Genomic DNA, 22638 nt, shown 5'->3' on the forward strand with positions numbered 1-22638 from the left:
GAATTGGCTCCCCGAAGGTTTCCTGATTTTTATAGCAGGATATGGACATCTCTTTAAATATACACCAGTACTGCTTGTAGGCTTTCAGCGTTAGCTTCTTGGGGCCTGTGGAAATAAGGTCATCAGGGACAGGAGCAGAATTAGGCCATTCGGCCTATCAAGTCTACTCCGCCATTCAATCATGGCTGATCTCTCTCTCCCTCCCAACCCCATTCTCCTGCCTTCTCCCCATAGCCCCTGACACCCGTTCCAATCCAGAATCTATCTATCTCTGCCGTAAAAATATCCACTGACTTGGCAAAGTATTCCACAGATTCACCACCCTCTTGACTAAAGAAATTCCTCCTCATCGTCCTTTAATCCTGAGGCTGCGACGTCCAGTCCTAGTCGCCCCCACTAATGGCAACATCCTCTCCACATCCACTCTGTCCCAATGAAGAGCATTACATCTGCCTGCCTGCTTCCTCCCTTGCTTGTCCATGCACCCGGATACTTGGCTGATGCTGTCTCCCCTGGATCCTCACTGCATCTCAGGAGGCCATTGTGGGTCATCGGGCACGGTGGCGCAGCGGGTAGAGCCGCTGCCTCACAGCGCCAGAGACCCGGGTTCCATTCCTGACCTCGGGAGTTGCGGAGTCCGCACGTTCTCCCCATGGCCACGTGGGCTCCGTTTCCTTGCCACGTTCCAAAGGCTTGCGGGATTGTCGATTAGTTGGCTTGTATAAATTGTCTCCAGTTGGACCAGAAGCGAAAAGAGTAGGAGCCAGAGGGGGGTTACAGAGATGGGGAGGAGTGTAGATGCCAGAGGGGGTTACAGAGATGGGGAGGGGTGTAGATGCCAGAGGGGTTACAGAGATGGGGAGGTGTGTAAGGGCCAGAGGGGATTACAGAGAGAGGGAATGTTGTAGGGGCTGGAGGGGCTTACCGAGATGGGGAAGGAGCAGTGGCCATGGAGGGACCTAGAGACAGAACAAGTCACCGGGCAGGGATTGGGGTGCAGGGGCGATGGAGTGTCCACAATGCTCCCCAGTATATTCTCTGTTCCAGTTGGTGTTCCAGGGCCACAGGTTACCCTTGTCACCCATTGCTCGTCTCCACACCAAGGGTTGCCAACTTCCTCACTCCCAAATAAGGGACAAGGCGAGGTCACCGCCCCACAGCCCCGCATGACCTCACCCAGCCAGCGGCCACGTGCTTCCGCTCCACCAATGTCGGGGCGGGAGGTGGGTTGCTATGCAACCTCCGTTCGGCGGTGCCCGGGCCTAAACTGCCCGGGGCTAAAGCGGCCTCCGGGCTAGTGTCCGGGCCTACAGTGTCCTGGCCTACAGTGTCCGGGCCTAATACGGGACAAGAGACAAACTAATTTAGCCCAAAATACGGGATGTCCCGGCTAATACGGGACAGTTGGCAATCCTACCCACCCCCCCAGCCCAGGCCGGACAGCTTACCTGAAGAGCTTGATGTTGTCTCGTAGTTCGGGAATCGAGGTGATGCTGTCCTGAAAAGATGGCAGTCAGAATTACATTGCATTCCCGGAGAACTTCCCCTGCCCCCCCTCCCCTCCCCTTCCTTCATTCCCATCACTTTTACACTTTAGAGATATAGCGAGGAAACAGGCTATTCGGCCTACCGAGTCCTCGCCAACCAGCGCTCACCCCCACGCCCCAGCGCTATCCCACACACACTAGGGACAATTTTACAGTTTGTGAGGAAACCGGAGCATCCGGGGAAAACCTACGCTGTCACAGGGGGAACATGCTAACTCCGTATAGACAGCACCCGTAGTCAGGATCGAACCTGGGAGGGGGAGGATGCTCCTCGAACTGAGGAGCTCGGCTGCAATGCAGCTCCCTCCCCTCCGCGAAACACTGGTCAACCTGAGGAGCACCTTCAGCAACAGACCGGGCCTACAGCGCCGCCCGGGCCTACAGTGTCCGGGCCAAAAGCACCCCCAAGATGTAGCACAGAACGCCACAGGAGATCCTTCTTCCCTGTGGCTATCAAACGGTACAAGTCTGAAGAAGGGTCTCGACCCGAAAGGTCACCCATTCCTTCCTCTCCAGAGATGCCGCCTGACCCGCTGAGTTACTCCGGCATTTTGTGATACGTTCGATTTGCACCAGCATCTGCAGTTATTTTCTTACACCATATACACACCATGTATTCAAGAGAGAGTTAGATAGAGCTATTAGGGCTCACGAAATCGGCGGGATGTGGGGAAAAAGCAGGAACGGGGTACTGATTTTGGACGATCAGCCATGATCGTCAAGGGGACGTACAACGAGATCTGGGTGTCCTGGTGCATCAGTCACTGAAAGGAAGCATGCAGGTACAGCAGGCAGTGAAGAAAGCCAATGCAATGTTGGCCTTCATAACAAGAGGAGTTGAGTAGAGGAGCAAAGAGGTCCTTCTGCAGTTGTACAGGGCCCTAGTGAGACCACACCTGGAGTACTGTGTGCAGTTTTTGGTCTCCAAATTTGAGGAAGGATATTCTTGCTATTGAGGGCGTGCAGCGTAGGTTCATCAGGTTAATTCCCGGAATGGCGGGACTGTCGTATGTTGAAAGACTGGAGCGACTAGACTTGTATACACTGGAATTTAGAAGGATGAGAGGAGATCTTATCGAAACGTATAAGATTATTAAATGGTTGGACATGTTCGAGGCAGGAAACATGTTCCCAATGTTGGGGGAGTCCAGAACAAGGGGCCACAGTGTAAGAATAAGGGGTAGGCCACTTAGAACTGAGATGAGGAAAAACCTTTTCAGTCAGAGAGTTGTGAATCTGTGGAATTCTCTGCCTCAGAAGGCAGTGGAGGCCAATTCTCTGAATGCATTCAAGAGAGAGCTAGATAGAGCTCTTAAGGATAGCGGAGTCAGGGGGTATGGGGAGAAGGCAGGAACGGGGTACTGATTTTGGACGATCAGCCATGATCACATTGAATGGCGGTGCTGGCTCGAAGGGCCGAATGGCCTACTCCTGCACCTATTTTCTATGATTCCGATGATTTTTATTACGATGTTTCATGTATCTTGTGGTGTTTTATGACTGTTGCAGATTAATTTCCCTCCTGGGATAAATAAAGTTCTGCCGCATCGCATCGTATCGAACTGTGGAAATAGAGGGCAGTGTCTTTACCAGGACATCCTTCGGGTCCGATCCCTCCAACTTCACTTCCAGGGTGGAGAGAGCAGCCTCCACTTCATCCAACCCGTAGTCTTTCTGCGTGACCTCGATCTCCCCAGACTGGGATCGTTTGTTTATGTGATACTGCGAGAGAACAAGAGAGAATTTAACCACACATCACACATTCAAAACATCACTGAAGTCTCACCTGTTCAAACACTGCCTTCAACCACTGACCGTCGCTTCATCTTATTCTTCCTTTTCTGTTCGTTTATTTACTTATTTTTATGTCTTACTTAACCATGTAAAGCGTCTTTGAGTGTCTAGAAAAGCGCTATACAAATGTAGTGTATTATTATTATTATTAACCTAAACCCACCCGATCGCCCGGTTGCCGGACACTTTAATCCTCCTTCCACAGATTCAGTCAGAGAGTTGTGAATCTGTGGAATTCTCTGCCTCAGAAGGCAGTGGAGGCCAATTCTCTGGATGCATTCAAGAGAGAACTAGATAGAGCTCTTGAGGATAGCGGAGTCAGGGGGTATGGGGAGAGGGCAGGAACGGGGGTACTGATTGAGAATGATCAGCCATGATCACATTGAATGGCGGTGCTGGCTCGAAGGGCCGAATGGCCTACTCCTGCACCTATTGTCTGTTGTCTATTGTATATTTCCCCACGCAGACCTTCCTGTCTCCTCCACTGTCAGAGTGAGGCTAAACACAAATTGGAGGAACAGCATCTCACATTTCGCTTGGGCAGCCGACACCCTAGTGGTACAAATATTGATTTCTCTCACTTCAGGTAGCCCCAGCATTCCCTCCTCTCTCTCTCTCTCTCCGTCCCTCCCCCACCCAATTCGCACCAGCTTCTCATTTGACCCAACAAACAGCTAACAATGGCCCGAAACGTCACCCATTCCTTCTCTCCACAGCATCTGCAGTTTTTTTTTCCGCCATTACTTTTTTGCATATCTTTCATTCATTGTTCTCTATCTCTCCACAGGCTCTTGTCCCTATTAGGCCCGGGGGGGCGCTGTAGGCCCGGACACTGTAGGCCCGGACACTGCGGGCCTGGATACTGTTGGCCCGGGGGGGCGCTTTTGGCCCGGGCACTGTAGGCCCGGGGGGGCGACAAATCAAAATAGGACATACAGGGTAAATGGTAGGGAATTGAGGAATGCAGTGGAACAGAGGGATCTGGGAATAAACTGTGCATTGTTCCCTGAAGGTGGAATCTCATGTGGATAGACAATAGACAATAGGTGCAGGAGTAGGCCATTCAGCCCTTCGAGCCAGCACCGCCATTCAATGCGATCATGCTGATCACTCTCAATCAGTACCCCGTTCCTGCCTTCTCCCCATTACCCCCTCACTCTGCTATCCTTAAGAGCTCTATCCAGCTCTCTCTTGAAAGCATCAACGAACTGGCCTCCACTGCCTTCTGAGGCAGAGAATTCCACACCTTCACCACCCTCTGACTGAAAAAGTTCTTCCTCATCTCCGTTCTAAATGGCCTACCCCTTATTCTCAAACTGTGGCCCCTTGTTCTGGACTCCCCCAACATTGGGAACATGTTATCTGCCTCTAATGTGTCCAATCCCCTAATTATCTTATATGTTTCAATAAGATCCCCCCTCATCCTTCTAAATTCCAGTGTATACAAGCCCAATCGCTCCAGCCTTTCAACATACGACAGTCCCGCCATTCCGGGAATTAACCTAGTGAACCTACGCTGCACGCCCTCCATAGCAAGAATATCCTTCCTCAAATTTGGAGACCAAAACTGCACACAGTACTCCAGGTGCGGTCTCACCAGGGCCCGGTACAACTGTAGAAGGACCTCTTTGCTCCTACACTCAACTCCTCTTGTTACGAAGGCCAACATTCCATTGGCTTTCTTCACTGCCTGCTGTACCTGCATGCTTCCTTTCATTGACTGATGCACTAGGACACCCAGATCTCGTTTGAACTCCTCCCCCTCCTAACATGACACCATTCAGATAATAATCTGCCTTTCTATTCTTACTTCCAAAGTGAATAACCTCACACTTATCTACATTAAACTGCATCTGCCATGTATCCGCCCACTCACACAACCTGTCCAAGTCACCCTGCAGCCTTATTGCATCTTCCTCACAATTCACACTACCCCCAACTGAGTATCATCTGCAAATTTGCTAATGTGGTGAAGAAGGCGTTTGGTATGCTTGCCTTTATAAATCAGAGCATCGAATATAGAAGTTGGGATGTAATGTTGAAATTGTACAGGGCATTGGTGAAGCCGAATCTGTGTGCAGTTCTGGTCGCCAAATTATAGGAAGGATGCCGACAAAATGGAGAGGGTACAGAGGAGATTTACTAGAATGTTGCCTGGGTTTCAGCACTTAAGCTACAGAGAGAGGTTGAACAGGTTGGGTCTTTATTATTTGGAGCATAGAAGGTTGAAGGGGGACTTGATAGAGGTTTTTAAAATTTTAAGAGGGACAGAGTTGACGTGGGTAGGCTTTTTCCCTTTGAGAGTGGGGGAAGATTCCAACAAGGGGACATAACTTCAGAATTAAGGGACAAAAGTTTAGGGGGTAACATGAGGGGTAACTTCTTTACTCAGAGGGTGGTGGCTGTGTGGAATGAGCTTCCGGTGGAAGTGTGTGGAGGCAGGCTCGATTTTATTATTTAAGAGTAAATTGGATAGGTATATGGATGGGAGGGGATTGGAGGGTTATGGTCTGAGAGCAGGTAGATGAGACTAGGTCAGAGAAAGTGGTCGGCGTAGACTGGTAGGGCCGAACGGGCCTGTTTCCGTGCTGTAATTGTTATATGGTTATTTTGGCCCGGACACTGTAGGCCCGGGGGGCCGCTTTTGGCCGGGGGGCCGCTGTAGGCCCGGACACTGTTGGCGCGGACCCTGTTGGCCCAGAGGGCGCTTTTGGCCGGGGGGCCGATGTAGGCCCGGACACTGTAGGCCCGGAGGCCCCGGCACCGCCTAACGGAGGTTGCTTAGCAACCCGCCTCCCGGCCCGGGGCTGGCCGCCATTGGTGGAGCGGGAGCACGTGGCCGCTGGCTGGGTGAGGTCACGTGGGGCGCAGGGGAGTGACGTCACCTTGTCCCGTATTTGGGAGTGAGAAAGTTGGCAACCGAGTGAGGAGGGAGCTTCACTCTGTTATCTCTCCTACCTGCAGAGCTCCAAACATCATCATCTCCTCCTCTGTGCACTCGATATCCTCGAGAAGGACTGCCCACCGAGCCTGTTCGTAGAGCAGGTTTATCCTCACCACGTCGTACTGCAGGGGGAAAGGCAAGAGGTAGGTCAGGGGAGAACAGGGAACAACCTCACAGCTGCACGACCAAATCCTTATGTGTAGGAAGGAACTGCAAAGGGCTGGTTTACACCAAAGATAGACACTATCGTATCTGCCTCCACCATAGGGGTTGCCAACTATCTCACTCCCAAATAAGGGACAAGGTGAACATCACCGCCCCGTGCCCCACGTGACCTCACCCAGCCAGCGGCCATGAGCTCCCGCTCCAACAATGGCGGCCGCCCGGGCCTGGAGACAGGTTGCTAGGCAACCTCCATTAGATGGCTCTCGGGCTCTGGGCCTACACAGACCCAGACCTACACTGTCCGAACCTACAGCGTCCGGGCCTACAGCGTCCGGGCCTAATACGGGACAAGGGCGGTCCCGCACGGACAAACCAATGTACCCCAAAATACGGGATGTCTTGGCTAATATGGGACAGTTGGCAACCCTACTCTACCACCACCCTTTACATTACGGGGCGGCACGGGTGGCGCAGTGGGTAGAGTTGCTGCCTTCAGGGCCAGAGACCCGTGTTCAATCCTGACTACGGGTGCTGCCTGCGCGGAGTTTGTCCGTTTCTCCCCGTGACCCGCGTGGGTTTCACCGGGAGCTTCGTATTCCTCCCACACTCTAAAGACGTGCGACTTGTAGGTTATGTGTAGGAAGGAACTGCAGGTGCTGGTTCAAACCGAAGATAGACACAAAATGCTGGAGTAACTCAGCGGGACAGGCAGCATCTCTGGAAAGAAGGAATGGGTGACGCTTTGGGTCGAGACCCTTCTTCAGACCCGAAACGTCACCCATTCCTTCTCTCCAGAGATGCTGCCTGACCCGCTGAGTTACTCCAGCATTTTGTGTCCGCCTTTGATTTTAAACAGCATCTGCAGTTTTTTTTCCTGCACGTTATGTACGATGTGAAACTGGGATAACGCAGAACGAGAGTGAGCAGGCGGGCGATGGGTATCGAGGCTTTACCTTGGTGTCCAGGTCAAAGAAGCTATAGTACTTGAAGCGAAGCAAGAGTCTGTCATTCTCCTTGATGCCCTGTGACATGAGGGAGCGAGAGGAGTCCAGCCACCTGAGCAACGGGGGGGGGGGGGGGGAGAGAAGAGGGACAGGGGAGAGGGGACAGGGGGAGAGGGGAGAGGGAGAGGGACAGGGGAGAGGGACAGGGGAGAGGGACAGGGGAGAGGGACAGGGGAGAGGGACAGGGGAGAGGGACAGGGGAGAGGGACGGGAGAGGGACGGGAGAGGACGGGAGAGGGACAGGGGACGGGAAGGTGAAGCAACAGCAGTGAGGGGAGGAGGGAGAAAGATGAGGTGAGGGAGGTGGAGGGGAAGGGGAGGGGAAGTGAGGGGAGGGGGAGGTGAGGGGAGGGGGAGTGAGGGGAGGGGGAGTGAGGGGAGGGGGAGTGAGGGGAGGGGAGAGCGAGGGGAGGGGGTGAGGAGAGTGGAAGGGAGAGAGTTGAGCAAAGGGGGGAGAGGGGATGAGAGAAAGAGTGAGAGAGTTGAGAAGTGATGGAGGAGGAGAGGGGAGGAGGAAGGAAGGGAGGGAGGGGTAGAGAGAGGGGTTGGGGAGCGAGGAGGACCGAGTGAGAGGGGGGGGGGGGGGAGAAGGATGGAGAGCAAGGTGGGGGGGGGGGGGGAGAAGTAAAGAGTATTCTAATTGTCAAACTGTACCGAAAACAGAACAATGAAATTCTTCCTTGCAGCAGCACAACAGGTCTATAAACACTGAACTCAATAGATAACATTGATGAACAAAAAAAGCCTGAAGTCTCGAGAGCAACCAAGACATTCGTAGTTCAGAGTCTAGTTGGTGTTTGTGGTGTTTAATGGGCTGATGGCTGTAGGGAAGAAGCTGATCCTGAACTTGGACGTGATAGGTTTTCAGGCTCCTGCACCTTCTTCCCGATGGCAGGGGTGAAATGAGAGAGTGGCCAGGGTGGTGTGGGTCTCTGACGATGCTGGCTGGGGAAGCGAGGGGGGAGTGGGAGGGAGGTGAGCAAGGGTGAGGGGAGAGGCATTAGCAATGGGACGAGGGAGGGAGGGAGGGAGGGGGCAGCGAGGCAGGGAATGCATGGGTGACACGAGGGAGAGGGAGTGAGAGTGAGGGAGGGAGAGTGAGAGGGGAGGGAGGGAGGGAGTGTGAGAGGGGAGGGAGGGAGAGTGAGAGGAGAGGGAGGGAGTGAGAGTGAGGGAGGGAGTGAGATGAGGGAGGGAGGAGGGTGAGAGGGAGGGAGGGTGAGAGGGGAGGGAGGGAGGGAGAGGGGAGGGAGGTGAGAGTGAGAGTGGGGAGGAGGAGAGGGAGGGAGAGTGAGAGAGGGAGGGAGAGTGAGAGGAGAGGCAGGGGAGGAGAGACGGAGGGAGAGTGAGGCAGGGGAGGGAGAGTGAGAGGAGAGGCAGGAGGGAGAGTGAGAGGGAGGGAGAGTGAGGGAGGGAGAGGCAGGGGAGGGGAGGAAGGGGGAATTCTTTGTCATGATGGACGGTTTGAATGGACCCACGCGCAGTCATTTTGCACCAAAACAATATTTTCGCTGTAGGCTGGGTGCACGTGAGGGTTATTAACCACTGGGCCTTGCTCACCTGCTGTGGATCTGGGCCTTGTCGGTCACGGAGTTGGGCCGGGGCATCTTGGCCAGCACCTCGGGAGCCACGTTGGGCTGGCTGACGGCCAGGATCCGGTAGCCCGCCTCCCCCTCCCTCCGTCTCCTTCATGTAGTGGGCTCCGTTGGGGTGGTGGTACCAGCTGGTCTGGGCAGCCAGGCAGGGGAAGGTCAGACAGCGCACCACAGATACAACCCCCCCCTCTCCCCACACACCCCACCCCCACCCCATCTCTCCCCATCCCCTCCCCACCTATCCCCACCCACCCCCCTTTCTCTCCCACCCACCCCACCCCTCTCCCCACCCACCCCCCCCTCCCCCCACCCACCTCTCTCCCCACCGCTCTGCCCACACCACCCCCCTCTCTCCCCACCCAACACCCCCCCTCTCTCCCCACCCACCCCCCCTCTCTCCCCACCCACCCCCCTCTCTCCCCCACCCACCCCCCCCTCTCCCACCCCCCCTCTCCCAACCAACCCCACCCCTCTCCCCCCACCCACCCTCCCCCCACCCACCTCTCTCTCCACCCACCCCACTTCTCTCCCCACCCACCCCCCCCTCCCCCAACCCCTCTCCTCTCCCACCTCTCCCCCCCACCCACTCCTCTCCCCCTCACCCCATCCCTCTCCCTGCCCACCCCACCCCTCTCCCCACCCACCCACCACACCTCTCTCCCCACCCACCCCACCTCTTGATGAGCCCGCATTGTTGTGAGTTTGTTGTAGCATGGAACTGCAGATGCCGGGTTTAAACCATATTGTGTTCAGTTCTGAGCACCATGTTAGAGGAAAGATGTTGTCAAACTGGAAAGGGTGCAGACAAAATGTACATGGATGTACGGGCCAGGACTCGAGGGTCTGAGCTGTAGGGAGAGGTTGGAGCAGGCTGGGACTCTATTCCTTGGAGCGCAGGAGGATGAGGGGTGATCTTATAGGGGTGTATAAAATCATTGGAGGAGTAAATGGGGTATGGGGAGAAGGCAGGAACGGGATACTGATTGAGAATGATCAGCCATGATCACATTGAATGGCGGTGCTGGCTCGAAGGGCCAAATGGCCTCCTCCTTCACCTATTGTCTATTTTCTAAATCAGAGAAGGGGAATCGAGGACCAGAAGACAAAGGTTCAAGGTGAAGGGGGGAAAGATTTAATAGGAATCTGATAGGTAACTTTTTCACGCAAAGGGTGGTGGGTTTATGGAACGAGCTGCCAGAGGATGGGTCTCGACCCGAAACATCACCCATTCCTTCTCTCCTGAGATGCTGCCTGACCCGCTGAGTTACTCCAGCATTGTGAGATGCCAGAGGAGGTAGTTGAGGCTGGGACTATCGCAACGTTTAAGCAACAGTTGGACAGGTACATGGATAGACGGGTTTGGAGGGATGTGGACCCAACAAGGGACTAGTGTGGCTGGGACATGTTGGCCGGTGTGGGCAAGTTGGGCCGAAGGGCCTGTTTCCACACTCTATGAGGCAAGTGCCCTTGTTGTTCAGGCCCCTCGGCTGTCACACCCGCCTGCGCCTGCAGGTGGCAACGCTGACTCTGCGAGCTCAGCGCCGCCACCTGCTGGGCAGCAATGGCGCGTCGTCATCCAAACATCATATCCCACTCTGGGCATTTTAACCGTGTAGATTGATTAGTAGGACTAGATGTTACAATCCCTAAGGTGAAGGAACTGCAGACGCTGGTTTACACCGAAGAGAGACACAAAATGCTGGAGTAACTCAGCGGGACATACACTGGAATTTAGAAGGATGAGAGGAGATCTTATTGAAACGTATAAGATTATTAAGGGGTTGGACACGCTAGAGGCAGGAAACATGTTCCCAATGTTGGGGGAGTCCAGAACAAGGGGCCACAGTTTAAGAATAAGGGGTAGGCCATTTAGAACGGAGATGAGGAAAAACTTTTTCAGTCAGAGAGTTGTGAATCTGTGGAATTCTCTGCCTCAGAAGGCAGTGGAGGCCAATTCTCTGAATGCATTCAAGAGGGAGCGAGATAGAGCTCTTAAGGATAGCGGAGTCAGGGGGTATGGGGAGAAGGCAGGAACGGGGTACTGATTGAGAATGATCAGCCATGATCACATTGAATGGCGGTGCTGGCTCGAAGGGCCGAATGGCCTCCTCCTGCACCTATTGTCTATTGGGACACACAGCATCTCTGGAAAGAAGGAAAAAAAGGTGTCGTTTCGGGTCGAGACCCTTCTTCAGACTGAGAGTCTGGGGAAAAGAGAGATATAGACGGTGATATGGAGAGATATAGAAAATTGAATGAAAGATGTGTAAAAAAAAGTAACTATGATAAAGGAGTTTGTACCTTCTCCCCCGACCTGCGATGGGTTTTATCCGGAATCTCTGGTTTCCTCCCACACTCCAAAGACATAGAGGTTTGTAGGCTACTCGGCTTGGAAAAATTGTAAATCGTCCCGAGTGTGTGTCGGATAGTGTTAGTGTGCGGGGATCGCTGGTCGGCGCGGACCCGGTGGGCTGAAGGGCCCGTTTCTATATCTCTAAACTAAACTAATCCACCATAAAAGGTTTTAGTTTAGAGATACAGAACGAAAACAGGCCCTTCGGCCCACCGGGTCCGCGCCGACCAGCGATCCCCGCACACTACCGCTATCCTACACCCACTAGGGGCAATGTTTACATTTACCAAGCCAATCAACCTGCAAACCTGCACGTCTTTGGAGTGTGGGAGGAAACCGAAGATGTCGGAGAAATCCACATGCGAAATCCGTACAGGCGGCGCCCGTAGTCGGGATGGAACCCGGGTCTCCGGCGCTGCATTCGCTGTGAGGCAGCAACTCTGCCGCTGCGCCACCGTGACCGCCCAAAGGTTTTGAGACAGAAAATGCCGGGGGGTGGGGGGTTACTTTTGGAGGTCTGCGTGATGAAGCTCTCCAGATCCACCACTTCCTCCTGCTCCTCGCCCTGCCCTTTCTTCTTCTTTTTCTGACCCTGGTCGTCGGCGGGCCGAAGGAGGGACAGCTCCTCAGGGCGCCGGATGTCTGACAAGGAACACAAGAGAACACAGTGAGTGAGCGAGGGGCTTGGCGAGTTTAGTCTAGTGTACTGTCACGTGACCCGAGGTACAGGGAAAAGCTTTTTGTTGTGTGCCAACCAGTCAGCGCAAAGACAAAATGAGGGCGTGCAGCGTAGGTTCACTAAGTTAAGAGCTAGATAGAGCTCTTAAGGATAGCGGAGTCAGGGGGTATGGGGAGAAGGCAGGCACGGGGTATTGATTGAGAATGATCAGCCATGATCACATTGAATGGCGGTGCTGGCTCGAAGGGCCGAATGGCGTCCTCCTGCACCTATTGTCTATTGTCTATTAATTCCCGGAATGGTGGGACTGTCGTATGTTGAAGGACTGGAGCGATTGGGCTTGTATTCGCTGGAATTTAGATGGATGAGAAGGGATCTTATTGAAACATGTAAGATTATTAAGGGGTTGGACACGTTAGAGGCAGGAAACATGTTCCCAATGTTGGGGAGTCCAGAACCAGGGGCCACAGTTTAAGAATAAGGGGTAGGCCATTTAGAACGGAGATGAGGAAAAACTTTTTCACTCAGAGAGTTGTGAATCTGTGGAATTCTCTGCCTCAGAAGGCAGTGGAGGCCAATTCTCTGGATGCTTTCAAGAGAGAGCTAGATAGAGCTCTTGATAATAGCGGAGTCAGGGGATATGGCGAGAAGGCAGGAACGGGGTACTGATTGAGAATGATCAGCCATGATCACATTGAATGGCGGTGCTGGCTCGAAGGGCCGAATGGCCTCCTCCTGCACCTATTGTTTATTGTCTATTGATTGCAATCAAGCCGTCCACAGTGTACAGATGCATGACAAAGGGAAAAACGTTTAGCAAGGTAAAGTCCGATTAAAGATAGTCCGAGGGTCCCCGATGAGGTAGAGAGTAGTTCAGCACTGCTCTCTGGTTGTGGTAGGACGGTTCAGTTGCCTGATAACAGCCGGGAAGAAACTGTCCCTGAATCTGGAGGTGTGCGTTTCCACACTTCTGTACCTCTTGCCTGATGGGAGAGGGGAGAAGAGGGAGTGGCCGGGGTGAGACTGGTCCGTGATTATTGGCTTCGGTAACAATGTAAATTGTCCCGAGAGTGTGTCGGATAGCGTAAATGTATGGGGATCGCTGGCTGGCACGGACCAGGTGGGCCGAAGGGCCCGTTTCCACGCTGTATCTCTAAACTAAACTAAACTTCTCAAAGGTTACAGGGGGGGAAGGCAGGAGAGTGGGGTGGAGAGGGAGAGATAGATCAGCCATGATTAAATGGCAGAGTAGACTTGATGGGCTGAATGGCCTGATTCTGCTCCTGGAACCCATGAATGAAGGAAAGGAAAGTGTTCCAGGATCTGAAGAAAGGAAAGGGGAATTAATCCATCTTCTCTGACTCCATTCTCTGCAAACTCTACGGCTCGAAGAGGGAGTGACCGGGGTGAGACTGGTCCTTGATTATGCTGGTGGCCTTGCCGAGGAGAATAGGGAGAGAGGGGAATAAGAGGGGAAATAAAGAAAGAGGAGGAATAAAGAGAGAGGAAGAGAGAAGGAAAGAGAGAGGGAGAGAAGGAAAGAGAGGGAGAGAGAGAGAGTGAAAGAGAGAGGTCGAGAGAGAAGGAAAGAGAGGGAGAGAGAAGGAAAGAGGGAGAGAGGGAGAGAAGGAAAGAGAGGGAGAGAAGGAAAGAGAGAGGGAGAGAAGGAAAGAGGGAGAGGAGAGAGAGGGAGAGAAGGAAAGAGAAAGGGACAGTGTGAGTGAGGGAGGGGAGGAGTAGCCAGAAGGGTGATCAGGGGAGGGGAGGGTGATCAGGGGAGGGGAGGGTGATCAGGGGAGGGGAGGGAGAGGGAGGAGAGGGAAGGGTGGAGGATGATTAGGGGAGGGGTGGGGTGAGGTAGGGGAGGGGAGGACTGTGATCAGGGGAGGGTGAGGGAGGGGGGGGGGTGAGGGAGGGGAGGGTGAGGGAGGGGAGGGTGATCAGGGGAGGGGAGGGAGAGGGAGGAGAGGAGGGTGATTGGGGGAGGGTGAGGGAGGGGGGGTGAGGGAGGGGAGGGGAGGGTGATCAGGGGAGGGTGAGGGAGGGGAGGGTGATCAGGAGAGGGGAGGGTGAGGGAGGGCAGGACACTCACCCAGTGCTTCACAGATGCTGATGACGGAGTGGAAGAGGGGGCTGGAGAAACTTGCCTTGAGCCGCACACTCTTCATGTTGGGAATCTGCAGGCGGACGGACTTGTACTGGGTGGTGAAGCGCAGCTTGGCATCCGCCTGGACCCCACACTTGTCCAGGGTCCAGTTGGTCTTCAGAAGCCAGCTGTTCTTCTGCTCCCACCACAGCCCGTGGTCCGCCCAATTCTTCTGGATATCTGGAAGATAAAGGCGCGGAGAGGATTCACCCGGATGCCGAAGGCAGACACAAATAAAGCCGGAGCAACTCAGCGGGTCAGGCAGCATCTCCGGAGAGAAGGAATGGGCGACGTTTTGGGTCCAGACCCTTCTTCAGGCTGAGTCGCCAGGGTACGAGGGGACTGAGCTGAGGTTGAGGGAGAGGTTGAGCAGGCTTGGTTCACCCTTTCACAAGTTCTAGGAACCAAATTAGGCCATTCGGCCCATCGAGTCTACTCCGCCATTCAATCATGGCCGATCTATCTCTCCCTCTCAACCCCATTCTCCTGCTTTCCCATAACTTCCAACATCCGTATTAATCAAAAATTAGAGGGAGAGGGAGAGAGAGGTTCTGCTGCAGTTGTACAGGGCCTTGGTGAGGCCACACCTGGAGTATTGCGTGCAATACTCCTAATCTGGTCTCCTAATCTGAGGAAAGACATTCTAGCCTTAGAGGGAGTACAGGGAAGGTTCACCAGATTGATCCCTGGGATGGCAGGACTTTCATATGAAGAAAGACTGGATAGACTAGGCTTGTACTCGCTGGAATTTAGAAGACTGAGGGGGGATCTTATAGAAACATATAAAATTCTTCAGGGGTTGGAGAGGCTAGATGCGGGAAGATTGTTCCCGATGTTGGGGAAGTCCAGAACCAGGGGTCACAGCTTAAGGATAAGGGGGAAGTCTTTTAGGACCGAGATGAGAAAGTTTTTTTACACACAGAGTGGTGAGTCTGTGGAATTCTCTGCCACAGAAGGTAGTTGAGGCCAATTCATTCGCTATATTTTAGAGGGAGTTAGATGCGGCCCTTGTGGCTAAAGGGATCAGGGGGTATGGAGAGAAGGCAGGTACAGGTTACTGAGCTGGATGATCAGCCATGATCATATTGAATGGCGGTGCATACAGGCTCGAAGGGCCGAATGGCCTACTCCTGCACCTATTTTCTATGTTTCTATGACAGAGAGAGCGTGTGTGTGTGTGTGTGTGTGCGCGCGCATGCATGTACGCAGGCAAGTGTCAGAATGTGGCAAGTCGTGACACAGTCAGATTTTCCACTGCAGTGGTCACACAGTACCACGTTACGGTGCTTACACCCTGGGTCAGAGTGAGGGGGGGGAGTGGTGGGACCGGAGTTGTTGCCGACTATCGTCCGTGAGGGTGATGCAGCCCGGGGAGGTTCACCGCAGGACGGACGCCTGCACGTGTCGCTTGCAAAGACGGCGGCTGCTGGAACTGACCCGACAAAGCGTAGCTGCAAGGCAGACATTCCTGCCTGGCAATCACCACCAGGGCGTGTTCTGGCAAGGATACAAGAACACTCTGAGCTCCCTCCCAGAGATCCTGTGCTGACATCACCTTCCATTCTGTGTGCAGTTTTGGTCTCCGAATTTGAGGAAGGATATTCTAGCTATTGAGGGCGTGCAGGGTAGGTTCACCAGGTTAATTCCCGGAATGGCGGGACTGTCATACGTTGAAAGACTGGAGCGACTAGGCTTGTATACACTGGAATTTAGGAGGATGAGAGGGGATCTTATCTAAACGTATAAGATTATTAAGGGGTTGGACACGTTAGAGGCAGGAAACCTGTTCCCGATGTTGGGGGAGTTCAGAACCAGGGGCCACACAGTTTAAGAATAAGGGGTCGGTCATTTAGAACGGAGATGAGGAAAAACCTTTTCAGTCAGAGAGTTGTGAATCTGTGGAATTCTCTGCCTCAGAAGGAAGTGGAGGCCAATTCTCTGAATGCATTCAAGAGAGAGCTGGATAGAGCTCTTAAGGATAGCGGAGTCAGGGGGTATGGGGAGAAGGCAGGAACGGGGTACTGATTGAGAATGATCAGCCATGATCACATTGAATGGCGGTGCTGGCTCGAAGGGCCGAATGGCCTCCTCCTGCACCTATTGTCTCTGGCCCTGTGAGGTGGCAACTCTGCCGCTGCGCCACCCACTCTGGTCTAATTGAAAGCACCGAGGCACTGGGAACATTGTGTAGGTCTTGTTGAAGGTACACACAGACAGGTCGGCGTGGGCAGGGTGGGCCGAATGGGGCTGTTTCCACACTGTATGACTCGTGAGTGGGCGACACAGTGGAGCAGTTGATAAAGCTGCTGGCTCGCAGCGCAAGAGCTGCAGGTTCGATACAATACAATACAATATATCTTTATTGTCATTGTACCCAGGGGTACAACGAGATTGGGAATGCGCCTCCCATACGATGCACTAATTTAGGTAATTTAGACAGCAGCAACCCAACGAAACGAACAGTTGTAACAGTTTTGGTCAGGGTAAAGTGCAAGTTGATCTATGCGTTGTGTCCATCCGGCTCAGCAGGACCGGTTCATAGCAGCTATGGCCCTGGGGATGAAGCTGTTCCTGAGTCTGGAGGTGCGGGCATAGAAGGCCTTGAATCGTCTGCCCGATGGAAGGAGTTCGAACAGACTGTTGCAGGGGTGTGAAGATGTTGGCACGTTGGCCCTGTGACCCCATGGGTTTCCTCCAGGTGCTCTGGTTTGCTGCCACGTCTCAAAGACGTGTGGCTTTGCAGGTTAATCGGCCCTCGGTAAATTGCCTCCCCCCCCCCCCGTGTGTAGGGAGTGGATGACAAAGAGCGATAGGATAAATGGGTGATTGATGGTCAGCATGGATTCATTGGGCTGAAGGGCCTGTTTCCGTGCTGTATCTCTAAACAACATGGTGGCGCAGCGGTAGAGTCGCTGCCTTACAGCGCTTACACCTCCAGAGACCCGGGTTCGATCCCGACCATGGGTGCTGTCTGTACGGAGTTTGTACGTTCTCCCCGTGACCTGCGTGGGTTTTCTCCGAGATCTTTGGATTCCTCCCACTCTCCAAAGACGTGCAGGTTTGTAGATTAATTGGCTTGGTATACATGTAAAATTGTCCCTAGTGGGTGTAGAATGGTGTCAGTGTGCGGGGATCGCTGGTCGGCGCGGACTCGGTGGGCCGAAGGGCCTGTTTCCACGCTGCATCTCGAAAGTAAACTAAAAACTAAACACAAAATGCTGGAGTAACTCAGCGGGTCAGGCAGCATCTCTGGAGAAAAAGAATGGGTGACGTTTCGGGTCGAGGAAAGACATTCTAGCATTCTAGCCTTAGAGGGAGTACAGCGAAGGTTCACCAGATTGATTCCTGGGATGGCAGGACTTTCATATGAAGAAAGACTGGATAGACTCGGCTTGTACTCGCTGGAATTTAGAAGACTGAGGGGGGATCTTATAGAAACATATAAAATTCTTAAGGGGTTGGAGAGGCTAGATGCGGGAAGATTGTTCCCGATGTTGGGGAAGTCCAGAACTAGGGGTCACAGCTTAAGGATAAGGGGGAAGTCTTTTAGGACCGAGATGAGAAAACATTTCTTCACACAGAGAGTGGTGAGTCTATGGAATTCTCTGCCACAGAAGGTAGTTGAGGCCAGTTCATTGGCTATATTTAAGAGGGAGTTAGATGTGGCCCTTGTGGCTAAAGGGATCAGGGGGTATGGAGAGAAGGCAGGTACGGGATACTGAGTTGGCTGATCAGCCATGATCATATTGAATGGCGGTGCTGGCTCGAAGGGCCGAATGGCCTACTCCTGCACCTATTTTCTATGTTTCTATGTTCACCGTGCGTAGTCGAGGGGCGAGTGTGTGGGGAGGTGCCCGGTGAAGCTGCTCCTCCCTTCCACCACTACTGTCCGTTGTCGAGGGCCAGAGTAGGTCTCCAAGCCCTGATCCTGGAGCTCAGCTTAGTCATAGAGTCAGTGTGGCAGAGAATTCCACAGACTCACCACTCTCTGTGTGAAGAAATGTTTTCTCATCTTGGTCCTAAAAGACGTCCCCCTTATCCTTAAGCTGTGACCCCTGGTTCTGGACTCCCCCAACATCGGGAACAATCTTCCCGCATCTAGCCTCTCCAACCCCTTAAGAATTTTATCTGTTTCTATAAGACCCCCCCTCAGTCTTCTAAATTCCAGCGAGTACAAGCCCAGTCTATCCAGTCTTTCCTCATATGAAAGTCCCGCCATCCCAGGGATCAATCTGGTGAACCTTCTCTGTACTCCCTCTAAGGCAAGAACGTCTTGCGAGTGAGCAAATGCATGGCAGATGCAATATAATGTTGATAAGTGTGGAATTCTCTGCCACAGAAGGTAGTTGAGGCCAGTTCATTGGCTATATTTAAGAGGGAGTTAGATGTGGCCCTTTTTGCTAAAGGGATCAGGGTGTATGGAGAGAAGGCAGGTACAGGCTACTGAGCTGGATGATCAGCCATGATCATATTGAATGGCGGTGCGTACAGGCTCGAAGGGCCGAATGGCCTACTCCTGCACCTATTTTCTATGTTTCTCTGCTCCGGAGTTTGTACATCCTCCCTGTGACCACGTGGGTTTTCTCCGGTAGCTCTGGTTTCTCCCCATACTCCAAGGACATGGAGGTTAATTGGTTTCATTGAATTACCCCTTGCCTGTGTCGGATGTGGAACTGGGATAACAGAACTAGTGTACAGGTGACCATTGCTTGGCGTGGATCGGTGGACGGGCCCAATTCTCCGCTGCATCTCTAAACTAAACTAGAGTCAAACCACTGACATTGGTCCTTAATGTGGAGGCAGGAACTGGAGATGCTGGTTTCCACCGAAGAAAGCACGGCACGGTGGCGCAGCGGTAGAGTTGCTGCCTTACAGCGAATGCAGCGCCGGAGATCCAGGTTCGATCCTGACTACGGGCGCCGTCTGTACGGAGTTTGTACGTTCTCCCCGTGACCTGCGTGGGTTTTCTCCGAGATCTTCGGTTTCCTCCCACACTCCAAAGACGTACAGGTTTGTAGGTTAATTGGCTGGGTAAATGTAAAAATTGTCCCTGGTGTGTGTAGGATAGTGTTAATGTGCGGGGATCGCTGGGCGGCACGGACTCGGTGGGTCGAAGGGCCTGTTTCCGCGCTGTATCTCTAAATCTAAATCTAAATCTAAAAAGCCACAAAACACTGGAGTAACTCAGCGGGACAGGCAGTATCTCTGGAGAGAAGGAATGGGTGACGCTTCATGTCAGAGTCTGAAGAAGGGTCTCGGCCTGAAACGTCACCCATTCCTTCTCTCCAGTGAAGCTGCCTGTCCCGCTGAGTTACTCCAGCGTTTTGTGTCCACCTGCATTAATCCTTAATTCAGTCTAGCCATCTTTGGAAGCGTTAAGTCGCCTCTAGGTCTGGATACCGACCACATTCACCGGCCCCTACTCTGTGACGGGGCAGCACGGTGGCGCAGCGGTAAAGTTGCCACCTTACAGCGCTTGCAGCGCCAGAAACCCGGGTTCCATCCCGACTACGGGCGCCGTCTGTACGGAGTTTGCACGTTCTCCCCGTGACCTGCGTGGGTTTTTCCTGACACCTTCGCCTTCCTCCCACACTCCAAAGACGAACGGGTCTGTAGGTTAATTGGCTTGGCGTAAATGTAAAAATTGTCCCTAGTGTGTGTAGGGTAGCGTTAATGTGTGGGGATCGGCGCGGACTGGGCGGGCCGAAGGGCCTGTCACAGTGCTGAATCTCCAAACTCAACTAAACCCGTCTCCCCTTTCCAGCCTCGAAGCAAAATGGCCGAGTTGTGGGGAACCAGATAAGATGGCTCCTGGCAGGAATTGCCCGCCCGCCTGCCTGCCTGCCCCCTCCTTGGTCTGCCCGCGTTCTGCACAGACTGGAGCGTTCATCAATCAGCGTTCCGCTGAGCAGCAATGCACTGCAACTTCCGGTGTACGTCTTACTCATCCCAGCACCAGAGGTTCAGCTAACCACTTCCTTAAGCCTGGTCGCAAGAGGGCGGGGGGTGGGGGGGGAGAAAATAAGTAACCGTGCATAGCGACGTTTCACTCCAGGGCCGCAATCAACCAGAGATAGGATTCAGAGGCTTAGAACAAGATTAAACCACCTCATTACACAAGAACCATCTCCACACCAGTGACTTTATTATGCTTCCTGCTGTCAATGTTTGCACCCATGGAGATATAGTCATAGAAACGTGCGGCGTGGAAACAGGCCCTTCAGCCTAACTTGTACACTCCGCCCAACATGCCCCATCTATACTAGCCCTGCCTATCTGCATTTGGCCCAGATTATAGAGTCTTACAGTGTGGAAACAGGACCTTCAGCCTAACTTGCCCACACCGCCCAACATGCCCCATCTATACTAGCCCCGCCTGTCTGCATTTGGCCCAGATTATAGAGACTTACTGGGGGGCAGCAACTCTATCGCTGCGCCACTGTGCCAAATGACCCACGTCTGCTCCTACAACCTAAGAACGTGTTTTTCATCTCTGGCCTTTGTCCAACCATCTGCTTTTCAACCCCCCCTCGCCTGTGTTCACTAGGGGTTGCCAACTATCTCACTCCCAAATAAGGGACAAGGCAACGTCACCGCCCCGCGTCCCACGCGACCTCATCCAGCCAGCGGCCACGTGCCTCTGCTCGACCAATGGCAGCCGCCCAGGGTCGGGAGGCGGGTTGCCATGCAACCTCCGTTAGGCGGCGCCCGGGACTCCAGACCTACACTACCCGGGCCTACAGCGTCCGGGCCTACACTGTCCGGGCCTACAGGGTTACAGCCTACAGCCTACCCTGGCCTACAGGGTCTGGGCCTACAGCGCCCCCCGGGCCTATTATGGGGCAAGGGCAGTCCCATACGGGACAAACCAATTTAGCCCAAAATACGGGATGTCCTGGCTAATACGGGACAGTTGGCAACACTAGTGTTCACCCATGACCGGCCACACTTTGTCCTGCCCCTCCTCTCCCTCAGCATAAAGGGGCACTGCCGTGGAGGGAGTACAGAGGGAGTACAGAGAAGGTTCACCAGATTGATCCCTGGGATGGCAGGACTTTCATATGAAGAAAGACTAGGCTTATACTCGCTGGAATTTAGAAGGCTGAGGGGGGTTCTTATAGAAACATATAAAATTCTTAAGGGGTTGGACAGGCTAGATGCAGGAAGATTGTTCCCGATGTTGGGGAAGTCCAGAACAAGGGGTCACAGCTTAAGGATAAGGGGGAAGTCTTTTAGAACTGAGATGAGAAAGTTTTTTTTCACACAGAGAGTGGTGAAAATCTGTGGAATTCTCTGCCACAGAAGGTAGTTGAGGCCAGTTCATTGGTTATATTTAAGAGGGAGTTAGATGTGGCCCTTGTGGCTAAAGGGATCAGGGGGTATGGAGAGAAGGCAGGTACGGGATACTGAGTTGGATGATCAGCCATGATCATATTGAATGGCGGTGTGTACAGGCTTGAAGGGCCGAATGGCCTACTCCTGCACCTAATGTCTATGTTTCTATGTGCCCACGTGGAGCGTCATGCAGTACTTACTAATCTTGTCCACCAGTTGCAGGATGACACCACCGATGTGCATGTCGCCCGTGACTCTCAGGGTGATGGGGTCGGCATCTTCGCCCAGTTCCTCCACGGCGATCTTCAGCTCCCAGGACGCGCCGATGTAGTCCCCGCTCGCAGTCTTGATGCCACCCAGCGCCATCCTCCAACATGCCTGTCAACGGGAGAGCAGCCACTGAGAAACAACGGTCCCTGGGGGCAGACGCACAGCGATGGCAGGTCAGGAGGGAGGGGAGCAAGCCCTCGACACTCAAGGTCAGGCACGAGATGCTGGGGTAACTCGGTGGGTCAGGCAGCATCTCTGGAGAGAAGGAACGGGCGACGTTTCAGGTCGAGACCCTTCATCAGTTGATATTTTGGATCCGACTCCAGAGAACACTAAAGAAGGTTCTCGACCCGAAACGTCACCCATTCCTTCTCTCCAGAGATGCTGCCTGTCCCGCTGAGTTACTCCGGCATTTTGTGTCTATCCATTGAACATTGATCACTTCAGCACAAGAACAGGCCCTTCGGCCCTCAATGTCTGTGCTGGACATGATGCCAAGACCAACTATTATCTGCCTGCACATAATCCGTATCCCTCCCTTTCCTGCATGTCCGTGTGCCTATCCAAAAGTCTCTTAAGTGCCGAAGATAGACACAAAGCGCTGGAGTAACTCAGCGTGACAGGCAGCATCTCTGGAGAGAAGGAATGGGTGACGTTTCGGGTCGAGAACCTTCTTTAGTGTTCTCTGGAGTCGCATCCAAAATATCGAGAAAAGGAATTGGTGACGTTTCGGGTCTAGACCCTTCCTCAGACTGACCTTTGTGGACGTAGCCGAGGCAGGGACTATCTCATCGTTTAGGAAACAT

The 22638-nt window shown here is 53.4% G+C and overlaps 1 protein-coding gene across 1 annotated transcript in view; it reads right to left on the reverse strand.

The window, feature by feature from the left end:
• Positions 1-22638, reverse strand: part of LOC144609337 (fermitin family homolog 3-like) — a 52298-nt gene that overhangs the window by 21658 nt on the left and 8002 nt on the right. Inside the window, 9 exon segments of the mRNA XM_078427763.1 lie at positions 1449-1498; positions 3138-3269; positions 6300-6407; positions 7404-7506; positions 9015-9130; positions 9132-9175; positions 11904-12044; positions 14174-14407; positions 21763-21940. Coding sequence (XP_078283889.1) covers positions 1449-1498; positions 3138-3269; positions 6300-6407; positions 7404-7506; positions 9015-9130; positions 9132-9175; positions 11904-12044; positions 14174-14407; positions 21763-21928 — 1094 coding nt within the window. The 5' untranslated portion in view covers positions 21929-21940.

Source organism: Rhinoraja longicauda, chromosome 34 (genome assembly GCF_053455715.1).
Source record: "Rhinoraja longicauda isolate Sanriku21f chromosome 34, sRhiLon1.1, whole genome shotgun sequence".
NCBI lineage: Eukaryota > Metazoa > Chordata > Chondrichthyes > Rajiformes > Arhynchobatidae > Rhinoraja > Rhinoraja longicauda.